The following is a 26,889-nucleotide window of genomic DNA, read 5'->3' as shown; positions in this document are numbered from 1 at the left end:
ATTACATTAATTACAATCTACTGTGTACTAGAAATTGCAATGTGAACAGTGCATGAACTCTAGGCATAGTTCTGAGAAAGGGCTTCCACAAATGAACAAATTATATTAAATGAGCCAAAGGAAAGCTACACACTCCATCTTTTGACAAAAACCAGCTCTGGAACATTATTTAAATGGGGACCAATAAAACAACAACAAAAATTAGGAGCGTCAGAGGGATCTAATTATAAAATGTATTTATTACAATTACCCAGATAAATCAAATATATATATGTCATGCGTATTCAACATGTTATAAGAAATTATGGGTGGTGTGAAATATGAGAAGAGGACCATAAGAGAGAAAAGATTAAGATGAAATTGGATAAGACAAGGAAGAATTATAAGTAAAGCAATTACAATCCTAAATGAAATTTTACGCTGGAATGACATTATGGAAAAGTGAATTGTTGCCAAGGAATACAAATTTGAAAATATGTCTCAGCACAAAGAAGAAATATTCAATAAAATGAAAAGACTGAGAGGAAATAAGGGATATGACAGGGGATGAGAATTAATACTATGTGTAACTGGTGATGATGACAGTGGATATATATAATATAAATAATACGTATATATATAATATATATATAGACAATAGATATATATAAATAATAGTTAATATATATAAGAAATATAACTTTCATAAAGTTAAAAATATTTAAGCTACTTAAAATTAAGCTAAATAAGAACTTAGTAAATCATGATATAAAAAGAGTATTGTTAGTGAACTCTAAAAAGTGTAGCTAGTGATGTAAACAGACTGGAAACATGGACAAAGATTTATGATGCAATTAAAGAGTAGTCAATTAAACATTAATTTCTGAATCAAAATTATTGAGTGTTAAAAGGTGAAATCTAGAATGAAAATACAGTTTTGAAGCTTTCTGCTTAAAATGACATAACCAAATATATGAAGCAAAACAGTTAGCAGTACAACAAGAAAAAGATGAAAATCCAGTTGTTGAATCATATTTCAAAATCCTCTGTCGGCTTTTGCTGATAAGATAAGCAAAAGTAAAATAATAAAGGCATAGAATATTTGGAAAAATATGATAGAGTTATATATATGATATATATATAATAAATATATATATTTTATATGTATATATAAGTCATATAAAATATATATTTTATTTATATATAATAAAATATGATAGAGTTATATACATATTAATATATATATGAAATTTTGGACCTTATAAATAAAAGCATTATTTCAACCATATTTGGTATATTTACAGATTCATCACAATTTAGGAGACAGTCGATACATTCCATATAGAAAAGTTGTATAATCCATATTATTTGATCAAAATACAGTCAAAATATAAAACTAAATATTAATTTAAAAGTTTAAGCTAAAATGTTGAGTCAGTTAGATACATAATTTTATACTCTTAAATGAATATAGAACAAAAGAGAAATAAAAATTTTTTGATTTACCACAATAAAAAGTATATTTAAAAGAAAACAATAAATATGAAAAGGTTAGATATCATAACATATTATATGCATGCATACTTTTACCCTGAGGGGTGTATATATATATATATATATATATATATATATATATATATATATATATATATATGTGTGTGTGTGTGTGTGTGTATATATATATATATATATGAATCAGTCTCTCTCTCTCTCTCTTTCTTTCTCTCTCTCCCCCCATGTGTGAGTGTATCATATAAGATTTTTATTATGGCAGTAGATTACTAATGAAAGAATCAGAAAACTTATGACATTAGAATATCAAATAATGTTGAGGGACTTATGCATACATTCATGATAGAAAAAGCTGATACTGGGTTTATTCTTTGTCAAGAGCAATAGAATGGGACATAATATATGAGGCAAATGTTTTCAGGCATTACACAACAGGCAGCATAGAACTGTGATCTTGAGAGACAGGAATACAAAAGGTGACCTCCATGATCCCCCACTGACTGTCACATTTCTTATGATGAAAGTCTTCTTCCACAGAACAGAGATAGAACCCCAAAATAGTAACAGTGCCACTAAGCTGAGAGAGAAATAATTCCTGGCTGCTGAAGTGGCTGAATACCTGAGGAAAGAGAACTGAGCAAAACAACTGTTCTAGAAGATTTTATGGGGATTAACTTGGCTAAGAGTTAGACTGTACATGCACAGAGTGAGACCCCATGAGGAGAGATGACATGATGCAGGACTGAGAGATCAGTAGTTATTCTAGAGGGCATGCAATTTGGGAACACTTTAAAATTCCAGCACAGCCAGAATTGGGATGGTACTAAACACTTCAAGCTTTAAAATGATACTACAGTAAAAACCCAATTTATTAATAAGCAACATAACCTAGGAATAAGTTGAAATTTTCAATAGGTCTAACCTAAAAATAATAAAACTAAGCCTGATTGTACTAAAAAGACCTCTCAGAAACTGTGAGAAAAAATATAACACACATTTAAAGAGCATGACATAACCCAAATTTGCTACAATGTATCATCTACAATTTCAGCATACAAGTAAAAAAAATTACACATATCAAGAAAGAGGAAATTTTGACCTATATTTGAGAAAAAAATTAATAGAAATTGATTCCAAGATGATGGAAAACTGAGATTTAGTAAACAGTGGATTTAAAGCAGGTATTACAAATGTGTTCCAGGACTTAATAAGAATATCACAATAATGAATAAGCAGATATAGAAGATCTCAGCAAGGAAATAAAAATGAAGATGAAGAGAGAGAGAGGAGGTGGAAGTGAGAGAGAGGAGGAGGAAATGAGAGAGAAGAAGAGGAGAAGGAGGATAAAAAGGAATAGGAGGAAGAACCAAAGGGAATTTCTAGAATTGAAAAGTGAAATACCTGAAATAAAAATTTACTGGATGACTTTAGAAACAGATTAGAGACAACAGGAGAAGTATCACTGAACTTGAAGACAGATCTACTAAATGGAAGTTATCTGATTACTTAAGAAGAAAAAAAAATGAAAATAAATTGATCAGAGCCTTAGTGATCCACAGGGCGACATAAAACATTCGTATATACATGTAAATGAAGGAACATAAGGTGGGGGGAAGAACAGAAAAATATTTGAATAAATAATTATCAAAAAATTCCAAATTTATGGAAAATATAAACTTAAATAAAATGATCAGGAAGATCAAGACAAAGAAAATGAAAATCACCACATCTTAGTACCTTCTATTTCAACTGATAAAAACCAAAATAAAAGAGAAAATCTTGAAAGACACCAGAAAAGTAAAAAACAACTTAAAAATGAAACAATGATATGCTTGATAGCTTATTTCTTGTCACAAGAAAAATGGAGGCCCAAAGATATTAGAAGAATATATTTAAAATGCTAAAATGGGGTTGGAGAGAGGACTTGTCAACAAAGAATTTTGTATCCAGTGAAAATATTTTCCCAAAACTAAGGCAAAATAAAACATTTTCAGATAAATGGAAAATAGGAGATGCCATCTTACTTCAGCATACACTATAAAAAGTGCTAATGGATATTTTTCAGGCTGAAAGTAAATAACACCAGGTTGAAACTTGAATCTTCAGGAAAAAATAAAGAGAATAAGAGTTTATAATTATGTGAGTTAATATGCAAGACTAAATTTTTCTCTTTTCTTTCATTAAATTCTTTAAAAGGCATGCTTTTAAAAGAAGACATACACAGTATTGAAGCCTTTATATCATATGTAGATATATATGACAAAATAGCACAATTAACAGGAGGTGAATGGAACTAAACTTTACCAAGTTTCTTAAATTTTGCATGAAGAGCAATATTAACTCTGGATTGTGATGGTTAAGTAGGCATATTACAATCATTAGACCAACTATTAAAATATAATGTAAAGAGATATAGCTAAAAACCCAATAAAGAATTAAAGTGGAATACTAAAAATATTCAAAAAAGGCAGAAAAGGAGGAAGATAATAATTAAGAAATGGATGTATATAAAAATAATAAAAGAATGATCTAAATCTTGCAATAACATTAATTATATCAAATGTAACTAGCCTAAATACACCAATTAAAATGCCAAGATTTATGAATGGATTTTTAAAAAACATGATACAACAATTTGCTTGGTGTGTACTTTGATATCCTTTCACTTTTAACCTATCTCTGAATTTATATTTAAAATATTTCTCTTGAAAAAGCAAATAAAAGGCATTCATAGTTTCTAAATTAATATAAAAATAGACTTTTGGAAAAAGAACATAAGAAATGGTAGAGGGACATTTGATTATAATAAAGCAATCAATTTATCAAGAAGACGTTAACAATCAAAAATATGTATTTTTAACAAAGCTTCAAAATGCCTGAAATAAAATCTGACAGAACTAAAATAAAAATATAAAAATTCACAATTGTAGTCAGAAATTTGGTCACCTCTCTCATGAATTCACAGAATGCCTAGACAAAATATTCATAAGGATATAGGAAATCTGAATTGTACTAGCAACTACCTTTATCTAATTTAGCTATAGCTCACTCCTCAGTAAACACATTCTTTTCCAAGTGTGAATGGAATGTTCACACCAAATGACCACATGCTAAGGCATAAAACAAGTATAAATAAATATCAAAGGATTAAATATTAACAGAGTATGCTATCTGATCACACCATAATTGATATATCAATAATAATATATATCTATAAAATGTCCAAATTTTGGCAGAGAAATAACTCACTGAAAAATAATGAATGCATCCAAAGGAGAAATTGCAAACATAAAGAGGAAAGTATTTCAAAATGAATGATAATTAAAATTCACAGATGAATAAAATATGGTTACAATTCCTGCTAAATCAGTGGTTAAAAGGAAATACATAGCAGTAAGTATTTATATTACAGAGGAGGAAGATCAAAAATCATTGATCTGAGTTTCCAAATAAAGAAGATTGAAAAAAAAAAATCAAACACAAAGTAATTATATGGAAGGAAAAAGTAAAGATTAGGGCACAAATTAAAAATAGTAAATATTTAAACAAAAGGAGAATATTAAAAAGGCCAAAATTGTTTATTTGAAAGATTAATAAATCCCTGAATAAACTGATTAAAATTAAAGACAGAAAACACAATTTACTAATGTCAGGAACAAAAGAGTAAAGATCACCACAAACTCTACTGACATTAAAAGCATAATAAGGAATAGCTATTATAAATAATAACTTCATTCCTAAAAAATTCAACAGCTTGGAAGAAATGAGCAAAAACTTTAAAAAGACAAAACTGAAACAAATCTGAATAAGACTACATCTGTTACAGAAATTGAATTTATAATAAAACATTTTCCACATATCTATATTTAATCTCAGATGACTTCATGGGTGAAATCTATCAAACTTGTAAAATAATACCAACTTACCCAGGACTCTCAGAACATAAATTAGGAAAAGGGAACACTTCCCAACTCATTTTATGATACCAGTATAAGGCTGATGCCAAAGTCAGACTAGCAGCTATAAGAAAAGAAATTTAGAAATCAATTACCCTGATGAACACAGACGCAAAAATCTTTAATAATATATTTTACAAAGGGATATGTTTGACTTAATGTTCAAAAAATGAAATAATGAAAAAAATCCACACCTTAACAGAAGAAAGAAGAAAATTCATGTGGTCTTCTCATTTAGGTTCAGGAAAGGCATCAATAAAAATTCAATACTCTGTCGTGATAAAACTTTTTGTAAACAAGGAGCTTTTTGTAGAAGGGAGCTTCCTCAGACTGACAAAGGAGAGCTGTGAAGAACATATAGCTAATATCATACTTAAAGCGAAATATTGAATACTTTCACCCTAAGGCTGGGAATAGAGTGAAAATAATGTAAATATAAGTATAAATTAAAAACTAAATAACTAACTAATTAAATAAATAAAGTGAAGGCAAAGCTCTTCTTTACATTAGAAAACCAACTTATGTGTAATGAACTGTTAGAAAATAATGGGTAGACCACATAATCTAGCAATCCTACTTCTGAGTATATATCCAAAAGAATTGAAATAAAGATCTTGAAGAGATATCTGCACTCCCATGTTCATTGCGGCATTATTCGCAGTAGCCAAGATAAAGACACAAGCTAAATATACACTGATGGATGAATGAATAAAGAAAACGTGGTATATACATATAGTGGAATATTATGCAGTCATAAAAAGAAGGAAGTTCTACCATATATGATAACGTGAATGAACCTGGAATGTCCTCAGTGAAATAAGACAGTGACAAAAGGGCAAACACTGCATGACTGCACTTATTTGAAGCATCTAGAGTCAAACTCATAGGAGCAGAGAGTAGAGTGGTAGTTGGCAGGATCTAGGGAGAGAGGGAAAATGGGGAGCTGTTATTCAGTGGGTACACAGTCTCAGTTACTCAGGATGAAAAGGTTCTAGAGATCTGCTGTACAGTGTAGTGCCTGTAGTTAACAACACTGTGTTATACATGTACAATTTTGTTAAGAGGGTGGATCTCACGTTAAGTGTTCTTACCACAAGAAAAAAAGGAAGGGAGGGAGGGAGGGAGGGAGGAAGGGAGGAAGGAAATCAGTGGAAGTTAAAACTAGTTGCTAAATATTTGACAAGGGAAGCATATTTTCATTGTCACCTGTATTTGCATACAAATTAATAATTATTTAAGGAAAAAGTGTTACTTTTCAGTAGAGAGATGTGACTGATTCCACCTTAACCAGTTGTTCAAAGTGAACACCAAGGATATTAGGACAAATTAATGTCATGCCTCCTGATACCATGTGCGAGAAGGATCCATGTTTACTTCGGTGGTAGTCCTGCTAAAATGCATGACCTGAATCTAATCATAAGGATTCCTCAAACACAAATTCAAATACTTGCTAAAATAACTGGCCTGCCCTCATGGATTATATCCAGGCAAAGGAAGAAAAAGATTCATGTCAACTTAATATAATGTATGATCTATCTTGGATTGGATTCTGAACCAAGGGAAAAGATAACTATAAAGGAATTAGGTAGGATAATTGACAAATTTAAATATGAACTGTGGATTAGATATTAATGTCCCATTTTCTGGTTCTACGATTTTACTGTCATTATGTAAGGAAACATCTTTGTTTATAGGAAAGAAACATGAAAGTGTTGATAAAATGACTATCTCTAATTTACTTTCAAATCCTTCTGAAAATGCATGTATAGAGATGTATATCCATATGTAGATAGAACAAATGGGGAAATAGAAATATTTGTGAATTTAGTTAAAGAATAGATGGAAAATACTTATACTATTCTTGCAACTTTTCTATGAGCTTGAAATTATTTCAAAATAAAATGTTACAAAGAATAACGTCATATTAAGAAAATCAAGAGAAAGAAATACTAACGTGGAAACAAAACCAATTCAAATGATAAATACAAGAGTATGTTATTTTTAAAAATAGACAAAACTCCAATTTTTTAATTTTAAAAAAGGAGGAAAAACACAAATGCAGGTTTGCTAAAGGGGAATTAATAAATATATGGAGACCAATAACTGCACTAGTTTGGAGATGTCAATGAAATGGTTAATTTTTTAGGAGAAAAATGACCAAAATCAAACTAATGAAGGAGAAAACCTGAATAGACCATTAACTATCAAATAAAGTTATCAACAAACGTCCTCCAATTTTGTCTCCTGGGATAGATACTGCTGAGTTCTATCAAATTTTAATGAACTAATAATGTCCAAATAAACTATTCCAACCATATGAAATATAGAATTTATTTTATGAAGCTAATGTATCACTGACAGTGAAGCCTCCAGAAATCAGAAAAGTATGAAAACTATAGTTAAAATTCCCTGTGAATATAAATGTGCAAAACTTAAAATATGAGCAAACTAAATTCAGTAATGTAATAATTATATCATCTGCTTTGAGATGAGGATCTTGCAACATCTTAAGGATATTTTAAAGTAACAACTGTTCATGTAACAAATAAGTCACTGAAACATGTCACAATAAACTGATAGGTTCTGAAAATATTCACTTAAATTTAACAACCATTTATTATACATAGAATGGTATTACTTTAACATATTTAAAATGATATATCAAATTAAAGAAGGAAGCAATGGAAGTATTCCCATTAAAATCAAGATCATGTCAAGAACTACTTGACACTATATTACTATTTGTATTCTTTTTGTGGTCGTGGTTGATATGTAAGACATAAAATGAAACAAAGGAATACCAAATTATATTTATTTTCTTTTTTATTGAATTATAATTGACATATAACATTATATTAGTTTCAGGTGTACAACATAAGGATTCAATATGAGTATATACTGTAAAATGATTACCACAGTAAGCCTAGTTAACATCCATCCTCATACATAGTTACGAATTTTTTGTGTCATGAGAACTTTTAAGATCTTCTCTCTTCGCAATTTATAATTATTTTCTAATGATATGATTATATACCTTAAAAGCCCAAGAGATTTACTTTAAAAAATGTAAACATTCCAGTACTGGGTTGTATAGTGTACCCCATAAATTGCAACTAGAACCTGTGAATGTGACCTTATTTGGTAACAGGGTCTGTGCAGATGTAATGAATTAAAGTGAGGTCATACTGGATTAGGTGGGTTCAGACCCAATGATTGGTGTCCTTATAAGAAGAAATATGAACAGAGTCACCCAGAGGGAAAACGATGTGATAACACACAGGGCAAATGCCATGTGGCTGGAGTGGTGTGGACAAGCCAAGGAATGCTCAGATTGCCAGTAACCACCAGTAGCTAGAAAGAGGTAAGGAAGGATTCTCCCCTAGAGCCGGTAAGGTGAACATTGTACTGCTGACACCTTGATTTCAGATCTTTAGCCTGAACAACTGAGAGAGAATAAATTTCTGTTGCTTAAAGCCACCCCGTTTGTTGTACTTTGTTGCAGCAGCCCTAAGAAATGAATACAATTCCCAAAGTCACATAGCTAGAAAAGTGCCCCACTCAGAACTGATGGAAATGAACTTCTCTAATTATGCTTTTTGCTCGTTTGTTTTTAATTAGGATTTGTGAACTTGCTCTGTGCATTATCAGTAGTGTAGTAATCTAAAGATGTTCATAGTTCTAATAAACAAGTAAGTAAAAAGGTTCCTTAGTCAAATAAATTGGGAATATACTTGTTGTATAAAGAAATAGTTTCTATATTGTTGGAATTCATGGAGCCTTTAATATGCTAGTGTATTTTTAAATCTCTCAGAGAGAGAGATAATTTATAGGGTTTATCATATTCTGTTCTCTTAGCAAGTTTGAAGAACATTCTTCCTTTGCAGAACAAACTGGCATCCATAGAACGTTCATATTCATATGAACAGAGTTAAAAGAAGTGATGAATGACATCATGCCACCTCAAGAAGAATCAAGCCAAACTGGATGACTGCCATCTTCATGTAGCTACCTACCCTAGGGGAGGAGGTCTTTTAGAGCATTTCTTTATAGACATATGCATTTTCTTATCCTTCATTATTTGTAGATTTATTTTATTGCAGCTGCCATCCCCAACTGCTGCATACCACATTATAAAGGGGAGTCCTGGTACAGGGGCTGTGTCATATCATTCTTCAACTAATAGTTCTGCTACTTACAGGGTAATACTAAGCAAAGTACTTTAACTCTGAACTCCAGCTATCTCTTAAACCAAAGTAAGAACAGTAACAATTATGTAGAGATGTGGGAATTGAGTGAAATAAAACATATGAAGAGACTACTCAGGCCCTGGTATACGTTATGCTCAATACACAGAAGCCCTGTTTCCAGGCAGTTTCCCATTTTCTTAAATGTGCTTTATTTATAGAATATGCTCAATAAATACTAATTCAAAAGGATACATGCACCCCAATGTTCATAGCAGCATTATTTACAGTTGCCAAGATATGGAAGCAACCTAAGTGTCCATCAACAGATGAATGGATAAAGAAGATGTGGTACATATATATATACACACACACACACACGCACACACACACACACAATGGAATACTACTCAGCCATAAAAAAGAATGAAATTTTGCCATTTTCAGTAACATGGATGGACTTGGAGGGCATTATGCTAAATGAAATAAGTCAGACAGAGAAAGACATGCTGCATGATATCACTTACATGTGGAATCTAAAAAATACAACAAGCTAGTGAATAAAACAAAAAAGAAGCAGGCTCACAGATACTGAGAACCAACTAGTTGTTACCGTGGGGAGAGGGAAGGGGGGAGGGGCAATGTAGGGGTAGGGGAGTCAGAGGTACAAGCTATTAGGTGTAAAATAAGCTACAAGGATATATTATACAACACAGGGAATACAGCCAATATTTTATAATAACTATAAATGGAGTATAACTTAAAAATTGTGCATCACTACATTGTACACCTGTAACATACACTCTTTTACAGAAACTATCAATTTAAAAAATAAATAAAAATTTTATATGAAATGAATAGAATGATATATTTTAAAAATTTGATGGTAGGATCTTAAAAGGCATTAGGTTGTGTTCTTTCAAAATTATGTCTGTTTTAAATGAAACATTTTTATACTTATAAAGATTGATCGATGGAAAAATTGTAGCATTTGGAAAGGGAGAAACTGGTTTGACTAATGGTACAGCTGTAGACAAAGGGATCATTTTCTTCCTGATGGCACACCTGTCTGGCACTGGCATTAATTGCTCCATGAAATGCCAGGAATTGGCATCTGCACAGAAGGCTATTTGCTACTTGTCTCACATGGCACCTGTGGGAAATAGTAGAAAATGAAATTATAAGTTGCTCCCTCTTACCACAGTGGTGTGAAATTCAAACAGCTTAGGCCTGCTTGCTGTGTTTTCCTCCACTGATATTTTAGAATTAAACTTTCCAAGGAAATATATGTTCAGAACTATAGTAAATATCAAAAGCAGAAATATGATTTACACTATAGAGATTCATGTAGCAGTATTTGTATGATTTTTTTTTAAACATCTGTTTTTCAGCAACACACATCATTTCCTTATACAAATGGCCTTTCTAGATGCTGGTCTATATGTAAATCTGGTCCTCATGGGCTGCTAAATTTTCCAACATAAGGGCAACTGAATTAGTTACTTCATTTTATATTCTTTTTTTTTTTTTAATACAGCGTTGTTATTAATTAATTAATTTATCTTTATGGCTGTGTTGGGTCTTCATTTCTGTACGAGGGCTCTCTCCAGTTGCGGCAAGCGGGGGCCACTCTTCATCGCAGTGCGTGGGCCTCTCACTATCGCGGCCTCTCTTGTTGCGGAGCACAGGCTCCAGACGCGCAGGCTCAGTAATTGTGGCTCACGGGCCCAGTTGCTCCGTGGCATGTGGGATCTTCCCAGACCAGGGCTCGAACCCGTGTGCCCTGCATTGGCAGGCAGACTCTCAACCACTGTGCCACCAGGGAAGCCCCATTTTATATTCTTAACCAAGATAAGAGTTCAGGTTATAAACAAGATGGTGAGTTGGGGTTCATTATTATTTTAGTGAGATTTACTTCCCAGTCCTTTGAGAGGATACTTAGGAGAACTTTAGTATTCTGAACTAAAAGAGGCTGTAGGAATTACAGTCTATTTTAGAACAGAGTAAATTTTCAAAATAAGTTTCAAATGTAATTTAAAAACTGAAAAAAAAATAAAAATAAAAATAAAAAAAATAAAAAACAAACAAACAAAAAACTGAATTAACAGTTGAATAGAAAATAGGACCCAACTACATGTAGTCTACAAGAAACCCACTTTGAATATAAAGATATTTATAGGTTAAAGGTAAACGTATGCAGAAATATATACCATGCTTACACGAATCGAAAGAAAGCAGGAATAGCTATTTTAATTTCAGACAGAACAGACTTCAAAGCAAGGAACATTATCAGGGATAAATACGGGCATTACACAACAGTAAAGGGGTCACTTTTCTAAGAAGACATGACAATCCCTAACGTGTATGTACCTAACAACAGAATGTCAACCTGTGTGACATAAAAAACTTCTAGAACTGCCAAGAGAAGAGATGAATCCACTATCATAGTTGGAGATTTTCACACCCCTCTGTCAGAAATGGATAGATCCAGCAGGCAGAAAATCAATAAGGACATAGTTGGACTTAGAATTCTTACTATCCTGGAAATGGAAGAAAAACTTAAGCAATGTTAATAATAAAATATTTTTAAAAGAGATAGTTGGTATTTAATGTGACTCAACTTATTTAATTTCTGCAACTTATAATAAATCATTACAGTTTTAACCTTTTCTGTTTCACAATTTTCTTATCTCTAAAATAAGTCTGTGTTTTAAAAAATAATTACCATGATTAATAACTTTTGCTTTAGGAAGGATTTCCCAGCTAAACTGTGTTGCAGAATAATAAACTTCCTAAATTCCCTACCAAGATCTGAGAAGCAAAGATGAGAAGAGAAAAGAAATAAATTACATTGGCCAAATAGGTGTTTGCAGGAGGAAATGTGTGTAATGCTGGAATATTTTCTCATGGATTTTGACACAGGGACCAGACTATTGAAGAAATAAACTTAAATGAGCCATGGAAATAGCTGTGTGTAACAAACTAAACTTTCTATTTTAATGTTGCTGTCAGGATAATATTGTAAGATTTCTAACATTACATGATGCGGCAAGATTACTGCAATATTTTCAATTTTTTAATTGAAGTATTGTTGATTTACAATGTTGTGTTAATTACTGCTGTACAGCAAAGTGATTCCATTATACATATATATACATTCTTTTTTATATTCTTTTCCATTATAGTTTATCACAGGATATTGAATATACTTCTTTGTGCTATAGAGTAGGACCTTGTTGTTTATCCATTCTATATATAAAAGCTACATAAGATTACTGTATTTTTTTTCTTTTTTAAAAGTTCATTTATTTATTCAACAAATTGAGCAATTATTTGCCAGGCACTGAGAATATAACAACAAAACTGAGCAAATTCTCTCCTTTATAACACATGCATGCTGATGAGTGAGGAGCGGGGGAAGACAAAAAATAAGTAGGTAAAACATATAATGTGTTAGAAAAGTGCCGAAAATAAAAATAAACAAGTGAAGCAGGACAGAGTTGAGGACAGGAGATTTTACGTACACTGATAAATAAGGACCCACTGAGAAGGTGATGCTCAAATACAGATCTGATAGAAGTGAGTGGACAGGCCATTTGGGAAAGAATCCAGGCAGAGAGAGTAGCAAGTTCAAAGATCCTGAAACATGAGTGTGTTTAATAAGATTACTGTACTTTGTGATTGCATGCTTTATCTACTAACTTCCTTTTTCTCTCCACCATAAATTGGGAAATGTTCTCCAGGTACCTCCAGTGGGTGCTGTGATTTTGAGTTTGATCTTTGCTCCTGGGAGCAGGAGCAGGATGACGACTTTGACTGGAATCTGAAGACTAGCAGCATCCCTGCCTCGGGCACAGAGCCAGCTGCTGATCACACCTGGCGAAATTCATCTGGTCATTACATCTTCATAAAGAGCTTGTTCCCTCAGCAGCCCATGAGAGCAGCCAGAATTTCAAGCCCAGTCATAAGCAGAAGAAGCAAAAACTGCAAGGTATGCGAAGAAACCCAGAAATATTATGAACAACTTCTGATGAAGTTAAGTACAGAAAATGAAACGGCCGGCACCAGACCAACAAATGAGTTTGAATGTATTCAACTTGGAATATGTGAGGGAGGGAGAAAGTGAAGTAAGGGTGAAAGGGAAGGACCATTAGAGCTGTTGGAAGAATTTATCCTGTGGATAAGTTCCATAGATAAGGAATTTTGGAAACCATTGGAAAATGTCGTGGTTATTATCCATAACCATGGGTAGAACAAAAGAAGTAAAATATCAGTTGTGTCCACTCAGGGAACTTGGTACTTATTGGAATTATGGGAATTTCACCATAAGAAAGAGAATTAAACAGTGAGAAATAGTATAAAGTTAAATATTTCCAAGAACTAATACGAGTCATAGTTGGCACCATGATAAAATGTTTGAAGACGTCTTCATGGAAAAGGAAAGACTGAAATTGACCCTTTAAAAAGTAGAATTTCTAGGGGCAGGAAGAAAAAATGGTTTGGCCATTATGCTGTGGAAATTTGAAGAAAACATTTATAGAGTGTTAAAAGTATAAATATAGATCTTCATATGATGGCTATGCATTTGCAAGGACCTTCACTTTATTTATTGTTTGCATGATTGTCTATTTTTATTCCCCAAAGGATTTGAGTCAGCTAGGCTAGGGGCTAAATTTATCTTTACGTATAAATTAAGCACTCAGAGATGATTTCACAGAATCTTGCTTATAAGAGATTAATGCATGAATAAATTTGCCATTTATTTATATTTACGGCAAGAAATGCAATCTCCATAAGCTCTGAACACGTGTATTCTGACTGGTGTATTCCCCAGTGTCTGAACACTGAAAGGAAAACAAATTATATTCAGAAAGTTGCTAGCTGATCAAAGAATCAGGCTGGGAGACAATAACATGATTTAAATCTTTATTATCTTCAAATTGTAATATTCTTGTGTATCTGTCTCCACAATAGAGAGCCCTAACCCCAGAAGGGGACATATTAAATCTTTGCTCAAAGGCTCCCCAGCTGTACCTGTACTTATTACAGATGTTTGTTCCTCTGTTTTATACTGACCATCCTTTACATCCTACCATTTTCCCAGTCTTAATACATGTTAAACCTTCAGTTTGTCTTAGGAGCTTTTCTGTGTCATCTTAAATTGATTTCATAGTTTAATTCTCAGGGAGTAATCACATCTCTCTTCTCTCTTCAGGCAAATTTCATAGATTTTCTGCAAGAAAGTGACACGCTCAGAGTTTTAAAGATGTAACTCAGTCAGCAGTCCAGAATGGATGTAATGAATCATACACAATTATATTAAACTTTATTTAATTAGTTTGGCAAATGTTGAGTTTTAGAAAAGCAAATAAGTCAAACTGAAATTGTATATATTTCATGTTTAATTTTTAATTAGCTTTCTAAGACTAGAACTAATTTGCAAATTTCAGAATATCTATGGGTATATAGATTTATAGATAGAGACTCAACATATATAAAATCTGGTATGCTGGGGTTTATTTTCAAGAAAGTATTGAGTAATTTGAAAGACATTGAAAACAGACTCCTTAGCTTTTCTTTTTAGACTTCCTCTAAGAATGTTCAAAAGATTTTTTTTTTCATACTGTAGTTACTAAGGATCTCATTCATCTCTATTTTCCCCTGGTCCCAGCACTATAGTTCCCACTGTTTTAAACACCTGTGTGAGAATAATGAAGTATGTCTAGGAGAAATGTCAAAATATTAATGATGAATGGTTCACTTTATGAATATTTATGATATAGATTGAATAGAAAGAAGTAAGGAAAGGTCATGCTGGGAATGATTGGGTCCCTCATATATAAAAATTTGTTTATCAGGTAAGAAGAGTGACCTTCCATATTTTCATGAAAATCCTTTCTGTCACTTGACCTTGTGGAAAACTTCAGGCAGAAAAAATCAAATTGGAGATTTTTCTTCCTTTTGAGGGATGGGTGGAAGGCAGGAAGGGATGCAGACATAGATTGATGATGATTGAAGTTCCAGTGAAAATGCCTCCTTAGAAGAATTTAATACTTAAGAGATTTTTATTCACTCATGTTGCCCTGTGATTAGGTTACATTGTCATCAAGTGTTCTCTGTAGAAATGGAGTATTTAGATGCTTGTTTGCATGTTGACCCAATGGCATCATTCAGAAAATGACCTCAAGAAGATGAGGAAGTATTTACTGTGACATAAAACATATGCCTTATACTTTCTGTGCAAATAAGAAGACAAAACAAGGGGGAATACTGGGACGACCGCACCTATGACTGCAAGGGCTCCAGACAGACACGTGCTATGCCTGTTGGGTAGTTTCCTCTCTTGCCTATTGACGCTGCTCAAGAGACTTTCCTCAGACTCTTTTTGTTTCTCACTTTGTGACACTCAGGTTTGACCAGTCCTCCCCAAACAAGCCAAAGTGGTCATAGAGCTCATGTTTTCCAACAGTAATGGATTAATCAATAGAAGAAACATTTTTGGATCATAGAATAATACCTGAAATTCAGGTATTATTCATCAGCTAGGAAATTTGCATAGAGTTACTTACATGGCTTAGCTCTTCTTGGTGCTCTTTGAAGTATGCATTGCATATATTGTCTAATCACATTCTTTACCCTTTAAACACATTCATTTTTCTTCTCTAGAATATAATATCCATGAGTGCTAGTGTTTCCAAAATGTGATTTTCCTGTGTGAAGATCACCCACCATTACTCTTTTCCCTCATTCATAAAAAAGACAAGACAAAAGCTTAAAAACACTCTCAGTCCCTATTGTTCCTAACTCATATTCTTCTTCCTCCTAGAATTTCCCCTGACTTTCTCCATCTGTGTAACAATCACTAAAAATCTGATAAACTCCTTCTTTGAAACATTGAAATGTTAATCCCTGGAAATACTTACATTAATTTTTACTTGGGGGTACAACTCTCAAGTCTGCTCTTCTAAAGCATTTGAAGTAAAATTTAGAAATTGCTATTCTGGTGGTTTTGCTATGTATAGTACAGCCCTGAGGATCTTGTAGAACTAAAGATGTGTTTCAAGTGCAAGGACGTGGTGGAATAAGCAATAAAGTACTCTTCTATTTTGAAGAAAATGACTTAAGTTTCATGAGATTAGAAATGATTTTCTTTAGTACCTGATATTTCTTAATCATGAAAAGTCTTTCTATATAATACATCACTTTTTAATGATATTTTTATTCCTTTGACAGTGGATCTTAAGAGTTTTTGGAGGAATCCTACTTTTATAAGTCACAGAAAGGAAGTGAACTCTGCTCATTTTTCAACTGAGTTTCTATTTGATCCTTATTGTACTATTTTGCATGTTTTGCAACATATGATTTAAGGCTGGCCTAATTTCATTCATTGGTAGAGTACTCACAGAGCAATAGAACATACAGATCTAATTTTCCTTCAGGAATCTGTTAAGAAAGGAGAGGACAATATGATATAATTGAAAATAAGGTGAAATTAATTATACTAATTATATATAATATACTGATTCTTGGTTACAGATAATTTTTCATTATCACATGTATGGACATGGCATTGGAGCGCTCACTTTGATCCAGGTATCAGTCTCAAACCAAACGAAGGTCCTACTTAACCTCACTGTAGAACAAGGCAATTTCTGGAAGCGGGAAGAACTATCCCTGTCTGGTGATGAGGACTTCCAACTCAAATTTGAAGGCAGAGTTGGGAAAGGCCACCATGGAGATATTGCACTGGATGACATTGTGCTTACAAAGAACTGTCTATCATTCCATCACTCCATGAAAGAGGAACTCAACATGCCTCTTCCAGCAGGTACATTTTAATTTGTTTGTGTGGTGCTTTTACAGAGTGGTAGGTGGGAAGGAAGGAAATGGAAAAGAAGTGACATAAACACCTAGTAAATTATTGTTTTCATAAAGAAAAATCTTTTTGAATCTAAAATGTTATCTTTCAAGCCTTTACTCATAAACTTGCCTTCCAACATTTCTCCAAGCTTTGGTATATTTACCAGTTCCCCACTTCCTAGTTTAGTCAATTTCTTCTTAGATCAATAAACTAAGACTCCTTTGTTTTCAGTCTGATTCAGAATTCAGTCCTTAGTAAATATCAATTCACTCTTAATACAATATAAGAACATCAAGAACAGACTTACTCAACTTTAATTAGATGTTACTGTGGTTACGTTATTTACTGTATTCTTTTTAGACCAATACTTTATTCATTTGAATGTTGAGTTTATATATTTAAATAGTTTAGATGATTGAATATGTCCATCCATTCACCTAAAAATTTAGGGGTAATTTGTCTAAATAATTAGATTATTGGTAGATGTCCAATATAATACATACAGTGACAATATTGTAAGAAGTGGGAATAGCAAGTAGCATTAATTCATATAAAATATTAGAGGATGAGATGAAAATGCAGTATATAGTGTTAAAAAGACAAAAGAACAAATTTTGGAACTTCCCTGGCGGTCCAGTGGTTAAGACTCTGCACTCTCAATGTAGGGGCCATGGGTTTGATCCCTGGCCTGGGAACTAAGTTCCCACATGCTGCATGGTGTGGCAAAAAAAACAAAAACAAAAAACCAAATTTTATCAGTTGATAATATGACATATATTAATATTTAAACCATGAGTTTGGAGTAGAAAGTAAAAGTGCCATTCATTTTGTATATGAATTATATCTTGTAATTAACAAAAACAAAAGTGCTTTAAGAAGAATGAACTAGTTTGTTTGTACTGACTTTTAACATGGTGGGTGGAATGGGGAACACTGCCATTTCTGCCATAACTTCCTCATACATTTTAAAGGGAGTGTTTTAATTTGGTTAAGAGTAGGTTTCCAGATAAATATTTTCCCATTGACACATAGTTAAGCCAGGCTCCTTGCCTGATGTTTCCAGCACTATATGGAATAGTACAGAGGAAAAGAAACATTTCAAGGCTGTGTTGAGGGATAAGTATACTTATGTGAATTTAATGTAAAAGCATTTCAGATACCTCAGACTAATCTACTTTCTTTTTCTTTTTTAACATCTTTATTGGAGTATAATTGCTGTACAATATTGTGTTAGTTTCTGCTGTATAACAAAGTGAATCAGTTATATGCAAACGTATATCCCCATATCCCCTCCCTCTTGAGTCTCCCTCCCACCCTCCTTATCCCACCCCTCCAGGTGGTCACAAAGCACTGAGCTGATCTCCCTGTGCTATGCAGCTACTTCCCACTAGTTATCTATTTCACATTTGGTAATGTATATAGGTCAGTGTTGCTCTCTCACTTCGTACCAGCTTACCTTCCCCCACCCCGTGTCCTCAAGTCCAGTCTCTATATCTCTGTCTTTATTCCGGTACTGCCCCTGGGTTCATCAGAACCATTTTTTTTAGACCCCATATATATGTGTTAGCGTACAGTATTTGTTTTTCTCTTTCTGAGTTACTTCACTCTGTATGACAAACTCTAGGTCCATCCACCTCGCTACAAATAACTCAATTTCATTTCTTTTTATGGCTGAGTAATATTCCATTGTATATATGTGCCACATCTTCTTTATCCATTCATCTGTCGATGGACACTTAGGTTGCTTCCATGTCTTGGCTATTGTAAATAGAGCTGCAATGAACATTGTGGTACATGACTCTTTTTGAATTATGGTTTTCTCAGGGTATATGCCCAGTAATGGGAAGGCTGGGTCATATGGTAGCTCTATTTTTAGTTTTTTAAGGAACTTCCATACTGTTCTCCGTAGTGGCTATATCAATTTACGTTCCCACCCACAGTGCAAGAGGGTTCCCTTTTCTCCACACCCTCTCCAGCCTTTATTGTTTGTAGATATTTTGATGATGGCCATTCTGACTGGTGTGAGGTAATACCTCGTTGTAGTTTTGATTTGCATTTCTCTAATGATTAGTGATGTTGAGCATCTTTTCATGTGTTTGTTAGCAATCTGTATATCTTCTTTGGAGAAATGTGTATTTAGGTCTTCTGCCCATTTTTGGATTGGGTTGTTTATTTTTTTGATATTGAGCTGCATGAGCTGCTTGTATATTTTGGAGATTAATCCTTTGTCAGTTGCTTCATTTGCCAATATTTTCTCCCATTCTGAGGGCTGTCTTTTCATCTTGTTTATGGTTTCCTTTACCGTGCAAAAGATTTTAAGTTTTCATTAGGCCCCATTTGTTTATTTTTGTTTTTATTTCCATTTCTCTAGGAGGTGGGTCAAAAAGGATCTTGCTGTGAATTATGTCATAGAGTGTTCTGCCTATGGTTTCCTCTAAGAGTTTTATAGTGTCTGGCCTTACATTTAGGTCTTAAGTCCATTTTGAGTTTATTTTTGTGTACGGTGTTAGGAAGTGTTCTAATTTCATTCTTTTACATGTAGCTGTCCAGTTTTCCCAGTACCACTTATTGAAGAGGCTATCTTTTCTCCATTGTATATTCTTGCCTCCTTTATCAAAGATAAGGTGACCATATGTGCGTGGGTTTATCTCTGGGCTTTCTATCCTGTTCCATTGATCTATATTTCTGTTTTTGTGCCAGTACCATACTGTCTTGATTACTGTGGCTTTGTAGTAGAGCTTGAAGTCAGGGAGCCTGATTCCTCCAGCTCTGTTTTTCTTTTTCAAGATTGCTTTGGCTCTTCGGGGTTTTTTGTGTTTCCATACAAATTGTTATAGATTTTGTTCTAGTTCTGTGAAAAATGCCATTGGTAGTTTGATAGGGATTGCACTGAATCTGTGGATTGCTTTGGATAGTATAGTCATTTTCACAATGTTGATTCTTCCAATGCAAGAACATGGTATACCTCTCCATCTGTTTGTATCGTCTTTAATTTCTTTCATCAATGTCTTATAGTTTTCTGCATACAGGTCTTTTGTCTCCTTAGGTAGGTTTATTCCTAGGTGTTTTACTCTTTTTGTTGCAATGGTAAATGGGAGCATTTACTTAATTTCTCTTTCAGATTTTTCATCATTAGTGTATAGGAATGCAAGAGATTTCTGCACATTAATATTATATCCTGCTACTCTACCAAATTCATTGATTAGCTCTAGTAGTTTTCTGGTAGCATCTTTAGGATTCTCTATGTATAGTATCATATCATCTGCAGACAGTGACAGTTTTACTTCTTCTTTTCTGATTTGGATTCCTTTTATTTCTTTTTCTTCTCTGATTGCTGTGGCTAAAACTTCCAAAACTGTGTTGAATAATAGTGGTGAGAGTGGACAACCTTGTCTTGTTTCTGATCTTAGAGGAAATGGCTTCAGTTTTTCACCATTGAGAACGATGTTGGCTGTGAGTTTCTCATACATGGCCTTTATTATGTTGAGGTAAGTTCCCTCTATGCCTACTTTCTAGAGACTTTTTATCATAAATGGGTGTTGAACTTTGTTGAAAGCTTTTTCTGCATCTATTGAGATTTTCATATGGTTTTTAACCTTCTATTTGTTAATATAGTATATCACATTGATTGATTTGAGTATATTGAAGAATCTTTGCATTCCTGGGATAAACTCACTTGATCATGGTGTATGATCCTTTTAATGTGCTGTTGGATTCTGTTTGCTAGTATTTTGTTGAGGATTTTTGCATCTATGTTCATCAGAGATATTGGCCTGTAGTTTTCTTTTATTGTGACATCTTAGTCTGGTTTTGGTATCAGGGTGATGGTGGCCTCATAGGATGAGTTTGGGTGTGTTCTTTCCTTTGCTATATTTTGGACGAGTTTGAGAAGGAGAGGTGTTAGCTCTTCTCTAAATGTCTGATAGAATTCGTCTGTGAAGCCATCTGGTCCTGGGCTTTTGTTTGTTGGAAGATTTTTAATCACAGTTTCAATTTCAGTGCTTTTGATTGGTCTGTTCATATTTTCTGTTTCTTCCTGGTTCAGTCTCAGAAGGTTGTGCATTTCTAAGGATTTGTCCATTTCTTCCAGGTTGTCCATTTTATTGGCATATAGTTGATTGTAGTAATCTCTCATGATCCTTTGTATTTCTGCAGTGTCAGTTGTTACTTCTCCTTTTTCATTTCTAATTCTGTTGATTTGAGTCCTCTCCCTCTTTTTCTTGAAGAGTCTGGCTAATGGTTTGTCAATTTTGTTTATCTTCTCAAAGAACCAGCTTTTAGTTTTATTGATCTTTGCCATCATTTCCTTCATTTCTTTTTCTTTATTTCTGATCTGATCTTTATGGTTTCTTTCCTTCTGCTAACTTTGGGGTTTTTTGTTCTTCTTTCTCTAATTGCTTTAGGTGTAAGGTTAGGTTGGTTATTTGAGATTTTTCTTTTTACTTGAGGTAGGATTGTATTGCATTAAACTTCCCTCTTAGAGCTGCTTTTGCTGCATCCCATAGGTTTTAGGCCATCGTGTTTTCATTGTCATTTGTTTCTAGGTATTTTTTGATTTCCTCATTGATTTCTTCAGTGATCTCTTGGTTATTTAGTAGTGTATTGTTTAGCCTCCATTTGTTTGTATTTTTTACAGATTTTATCCTGTAATTGATATGTAGTCTCATAGCGTTGTGGTCAGAAAAGATACTTGATGTGATTCCAATTTTCTTAAATTTACCAAGACTTGATTTGTGACCCAAGATATGATCTATCCTGGAGAATGTTCCATGAATACTTGAGAAGAAAGTGTATTCTGTTGTTTTTGGATGGAATGTCCTATAAATATCAATTAAGTCCATCTTGTTTAATGTGTCATTTAAAGCTTGTGTTTCCTTTTTTATTTTCGTTTTGGATGATCTGTCCATTGGTGAAAGTGTGGTGTTAAAGTCCCCTACTATATCTGTGTTACTGTCGATTTCCTCTTTTATGGCTGTTAGCATTTGTCTTATGTATTGAGGTGCCCCTGTGTTGGGTGCATAAATATTTACAATTGTTATATCGTCTTCTTGGATTGATCCCTTGATCATTATGTAGTGTCCTTCTTTGTCTCTTGTAAAGTCTATTTTGTCTGATATGAGAATTGCTTCTCCACCTTTCTTTTGATTTCCATTTGCCTGGAATATCTTTTCCATCCCCTCACTTTCAGTCTTTTTGTGTCCCTAGGTCTGAAGTGCATCTCTTGTAGACAGCATATATATGGGTTTGTTTTTGTAGCCATTCAGTCGGTCTATGTCTTTTGGTTGGAGCATTTAATCCATTTACATTTAAGGTAATTATCGATACATATGTTCCTATTACCATTTTCTTAATTGTTTTGTGTTTGTTTTTGTAGGTTTTTTCCTTCCCTTGTGTTTTCTGCCTAGAGAAGTTCCTTTAGCATTTGTTGTAAAGCTGGTTTGGTGGTGCTGAATTCTCTTAACTTTTGCTTGTCTGTAAAGGTTTTAATTTCTCCATCAAATATGAATGAGATCCTTGTTGGGTAGAGTAATCTTGGTTGTAGGTTTTTCCCTTTCATCACTTTAAATATGTCCTGCCACTCCCTTCTGGCTTGCAGAGTTTCTGCTGAAGGATCAGCTGTTAACCTTATGGGGATTCCCTTGTATGTTATTTGTTGCTTTTCCCTTGCTGCCTTTAATATTTTTTCTTTGTATTTAATTTTTGATAGTTTGATTAATATGTGTTTGGCATGTTTCTCTTTGGATTTATCCTATATGGGACTCTCTGTGCTTCCTGGACTTTATTGACTATTTCCTTTCCTATGTTAAGGAAGTTTTCAACTATGATCTCTTCAAATATTTTCTCATACCCTTTTTCTCTTCTTCTTCTGGACCCTTATAATTTGAATATTGGTTCATTTAATGTTGTCCCAGACGTCTCTGAGACTGTCCTCAATTCTTTTCATTCTTTTTTCTTTATTCTGCTCTGTGGTAGTTATTTCCACTATTTTATCTTTCAGGTCACCTATCCGTTCTTCTTCATCATTTATTCTGCTATTGATTCCTTCTAGAGTATTTTTAATTTCACCAGCTGTGTTGTTCATCACTCTTTGTTTGCTCTTTAGTTCTTCTATATCTTTGTCAAATGTTTCTTGTATTTTCTCCATTCTATTTCTGAGATTTTGGATCATCTTTACTATCATTACTCTCAATTCTTTTTCAGGTAGGTTGCCTATTTCTTCTTCATTTATTTGGTCTTGTAGGTTTTTACCTTGCTTCTTCTTCTGTAACATATTATTTTGTCGTTTCTTTTTTTTTTTTCTTTGATGGGTGGTGCTGTATTCCTGTCTTACTGGTTGTTTGGCCTGAGACATCCAGCACTGGAGTTTGCAGGCAGTTGGATAGAGCCAGGTCTTGGTGCTGAGATGAGGACCTCCAGGAGCCCTCACTCTGATTAATATTCCCTTGGGTCTGAGGTTCTCTGTTAGTCCAGCATTTTGGACTCGGAGCTCCCACTATAGGCTCTCTGGTCCAAATCCGGCCTGGAACCAAGATCCTGCAAGCTTCGTGGCACGGTAAAAAAAAAAAAAAAGGAGGAAAGAAGAAAAGGAGCAGTATAATATCAAAGAATAAAAAACAAAATAAAATTAGAAAGATAAAAAATATATTAGGAAAAATAAAACTGTAATGGAAATAACTGCAACAAGGTAAAATAAATCCACAACAGAAAATATAAAAGATAAAAAAAATTTTTTAAAAAGAGGGTGGGGAACAAGCCAAAAGGATAGGCAAGAACAAAGTATAAAGAATAAAATAAAATAGAAAAATAAAAGATTTATTAGGAAAAAATATATATAAAAGAATCAATAGGAATGAATCTACAAGGTAAAACAGAACCCCAGTCTAAAAGGGGAAAAATAAAAAAATAAACCCTTGGCTATGGGGACGGAGTTTAGGCGGGGGTGGAACTTAGGCAGGGGCGCGGTTTAGGGTGGAGCGGGACCTAGGCAGGTGGGGGAGTGATGTTCAAGTATGTGGCGGGGCCTCTGCTTAGGACCTGTGCAGAAGCGGAGAGGCAGCATGTCGAAAGGAGTGCCTCTGGAGTGTGGAGTTCTGGAGTTTGGAGGTAAGGCACTGGGTGAGGGTATGTGGGTATGGTTTAGGCCCAGCGCATTGGAGGGGGTCTCCGAGTGTAGAGGTGGGGCCCTAGGTGGGGGTGTAGGGGCGGGTCTTGGGCTCTATGTGGCAGGAGGTAGGCTCCGAGGGCAGAGGTTTAGGCCCCAGAACCCAACAGGCTGCCCGGTGTCTGAGTAGACAGGGAAAGCACTGGCCGTGTTCCCTTCCGTTCCTTCGTGCCCCTCCCCCACCATCTCCCCCAGAGTCGCCCTTCTACCCCTAACCGTGGGTGGGTTCCGCTGGGTGTAGGAACTCCTCGCCTCCCCTAGCTGCCCCTCAAGCGTGCTGATGCCAGAGGTCCAGCCTTTACTTTTGCTCCCCCTTCCCTCCCTCCCACTCCCTCAGGACGTGTGCGGCTGGAGGGGGCCTAGGTAGGCAGAGGATCAGGCCTGGCATCCCAACAGGTTCCTGGGGGCCCAAGTGGGCAGGGGAAACCTGGCCATGGTCTCTTTTGATCCTCTGCCCACCCAACGGTTCCCCAATTTCCCCCTTTGGGCATGGGATTCCTTCCCCTCCCCCAGCCACCCCTCAGGGGCACCTGCCTCCACTTCTCCTCCCCCTTCACTCCCCCCATGCCCCACATCCTACCTGGTCACTGGGGCTTCCTCCTGTCCCCTTAGGTGTCTGTGGTCCCTGGTAGGTGCCCTACTTGTGAGGAGATGCGAATTCCACATCCTCCTAGTATGCCAACTTGACTCCACCCCTAATCTACTTTCTTAAGAAAAACCTTCACCTTTCATTCTGTGTAGGAGGTTTGTTGGCAGCTATGCTAGCTCTTGTACAGGTCTGGCCTTTTAAATAAGAAATTTTTGATCATAATAAAAAGTAATCTCATAGCATCCAAGTAGTGAGGGAGCAAAAGTTTTATGTTGAACCACTTTAAACTTTAGCAAACAACTACTAAGTGGGATGTCAGAGGAACAAACCAATCTCATTGAGAATTTAAAATTTTTAAATCTGTGAAATCTGGAATAAAGTTTCTTAAACAAACAAAAAAAGACTTCCGAAAGGAAAATTCAAAAATATATACAAAGTGGTATAAATTATATATTAATTATAAAATTAAGGGTATATATTGCTAGAGTAATTTGTATATCCTTTTGCTATTTTAGGTGTTTATTAAAAATTTTAATGAATAGAAATTAAGAGAATCTCTGCTCTTAAGAATATCTCAACATGGTAATGGAGAATAGGAAAAACATCTCAAATAACTCATATTAGGTTGGATATAATAAAGTGCCAGGAGAAATATATAAAACTTTATGAGGATGTAAAGAAGATAAAGAAAACATCCAGTGGAGGGAGCTAGTTTGAGACTTCTGCACAGTATGGGCAGGAGTTTGGAACCACACTTGGAGCTCATAGAAGGGAAACCCTTTGCGGCACAGGGAGACCAAGTGTGAGCACAGTCGGACCATGTAATGAATGAGGTGGGGAGAGCACTGTGGCCAGGCCCTAAGGCACAAGGCAGAGCAGAGATTGTGTCATGCAAACCTTGGAGGTGGATGTGGGCGGGTAGTTTGACTGAAGCAGGACCTTGTGTAGAAGTATCTCAGATAATTTCCTTTATAAAGCTAAACTGGGTTTTAAACGGGAACTATACTGGGACCACCTTGAATATCAATTTTCTTCCTCAAAATGAACATACACTGGAAGGATATTGAATGGTCTTAGAAAACAAGCACACATAAAAGAATGAAAGAATACAAAGTGAGCCAAAAAGAGATACAGTATTCATTCATAGGAGGTATGATAACTGGTAGGGATGGCTGCAGTAGAAAGAGTCTATGCCAAAAAAAAAAAAAAAAAAAAAAAACCAATGAACTGAAAAAACCAATTGCCATTATTTATATTATCAGGAGCATTCTGAAAATTGAGGTGAAATAATTTAATGTTTTCATAGCTATCTGAGCTGTGAGGCTTACATTCAAATGCAGCAAATAAAAGAAATGCTTATGGAGTTAACATTCCTAAAAACTACTCAATGTACCTTTATGTACCTCCAGAAATTAAAAGTATACGCCTTTCTCTTGGTAGAAGTGAAAAGCTAAGCATTTTCAGACGCAAACTGTGAAATGATTCAGGAAAACTATGACTGCATCGTGAGTTCAGAGGACTCTTTTTGGAGTCTCTGACATTTTAAAGGAAGGCAGTATGTATGTGTACATATATGTATATAAGTGTATATGTGTATACACTTGTGTATATAAGGATATATGTATTTAAATATATTTGGGGGGTAT

The 26,889-nt window shown here is 34.4% G+C and overlaps 1 protein-coding gene across 1 annotated transcript in view; it reads left to right on the top strand.

Annotated features, from left to right (window-relative positions):
- Positions 1 to 26,889, top strand: part of MALRD1 (MAM and LDL receptor class A domain containing 1) — a 600,449-nt gene that overhangs the window by 264,272 nt on the left and 309,288 nt on the right. The window contains exons 25-26 of the mRNA XM_059909182.1: positions 13,375 to 13,622; positions 17,168 to 17,459. Coding sequence (XP_059765165.1) covers positions 13,375 to 13,622; positions 17,168 to 17,459 — 540 coding nt within the window. The remainder of the gene's footprint in view (positions 1 to 13,374; positions 13,623 to 17,167; positions 17,460 to 26,889) is intronic.

Source organism: Balaenoptera ricei, chromosome 2 (assembly GCF_028023285.1).
Source record: "Balaenoptera ricei isolate mBalRic1 chromosome 2, mBalRic1.hap2, whole genome shotgun sequence".
Taxonomy (NCBI): domain Eukaryota; kingdom Metazoa; phylum Chordata; class Mammalia; order Artiodactyla; family Balaenopteridae; genus Balaenoptera; species Balaenoptera ricei.
Note: the sequence above shows the minus strand (reverse complement) of the source record. Positions and strands in the feature narration are given on the sequence as shown.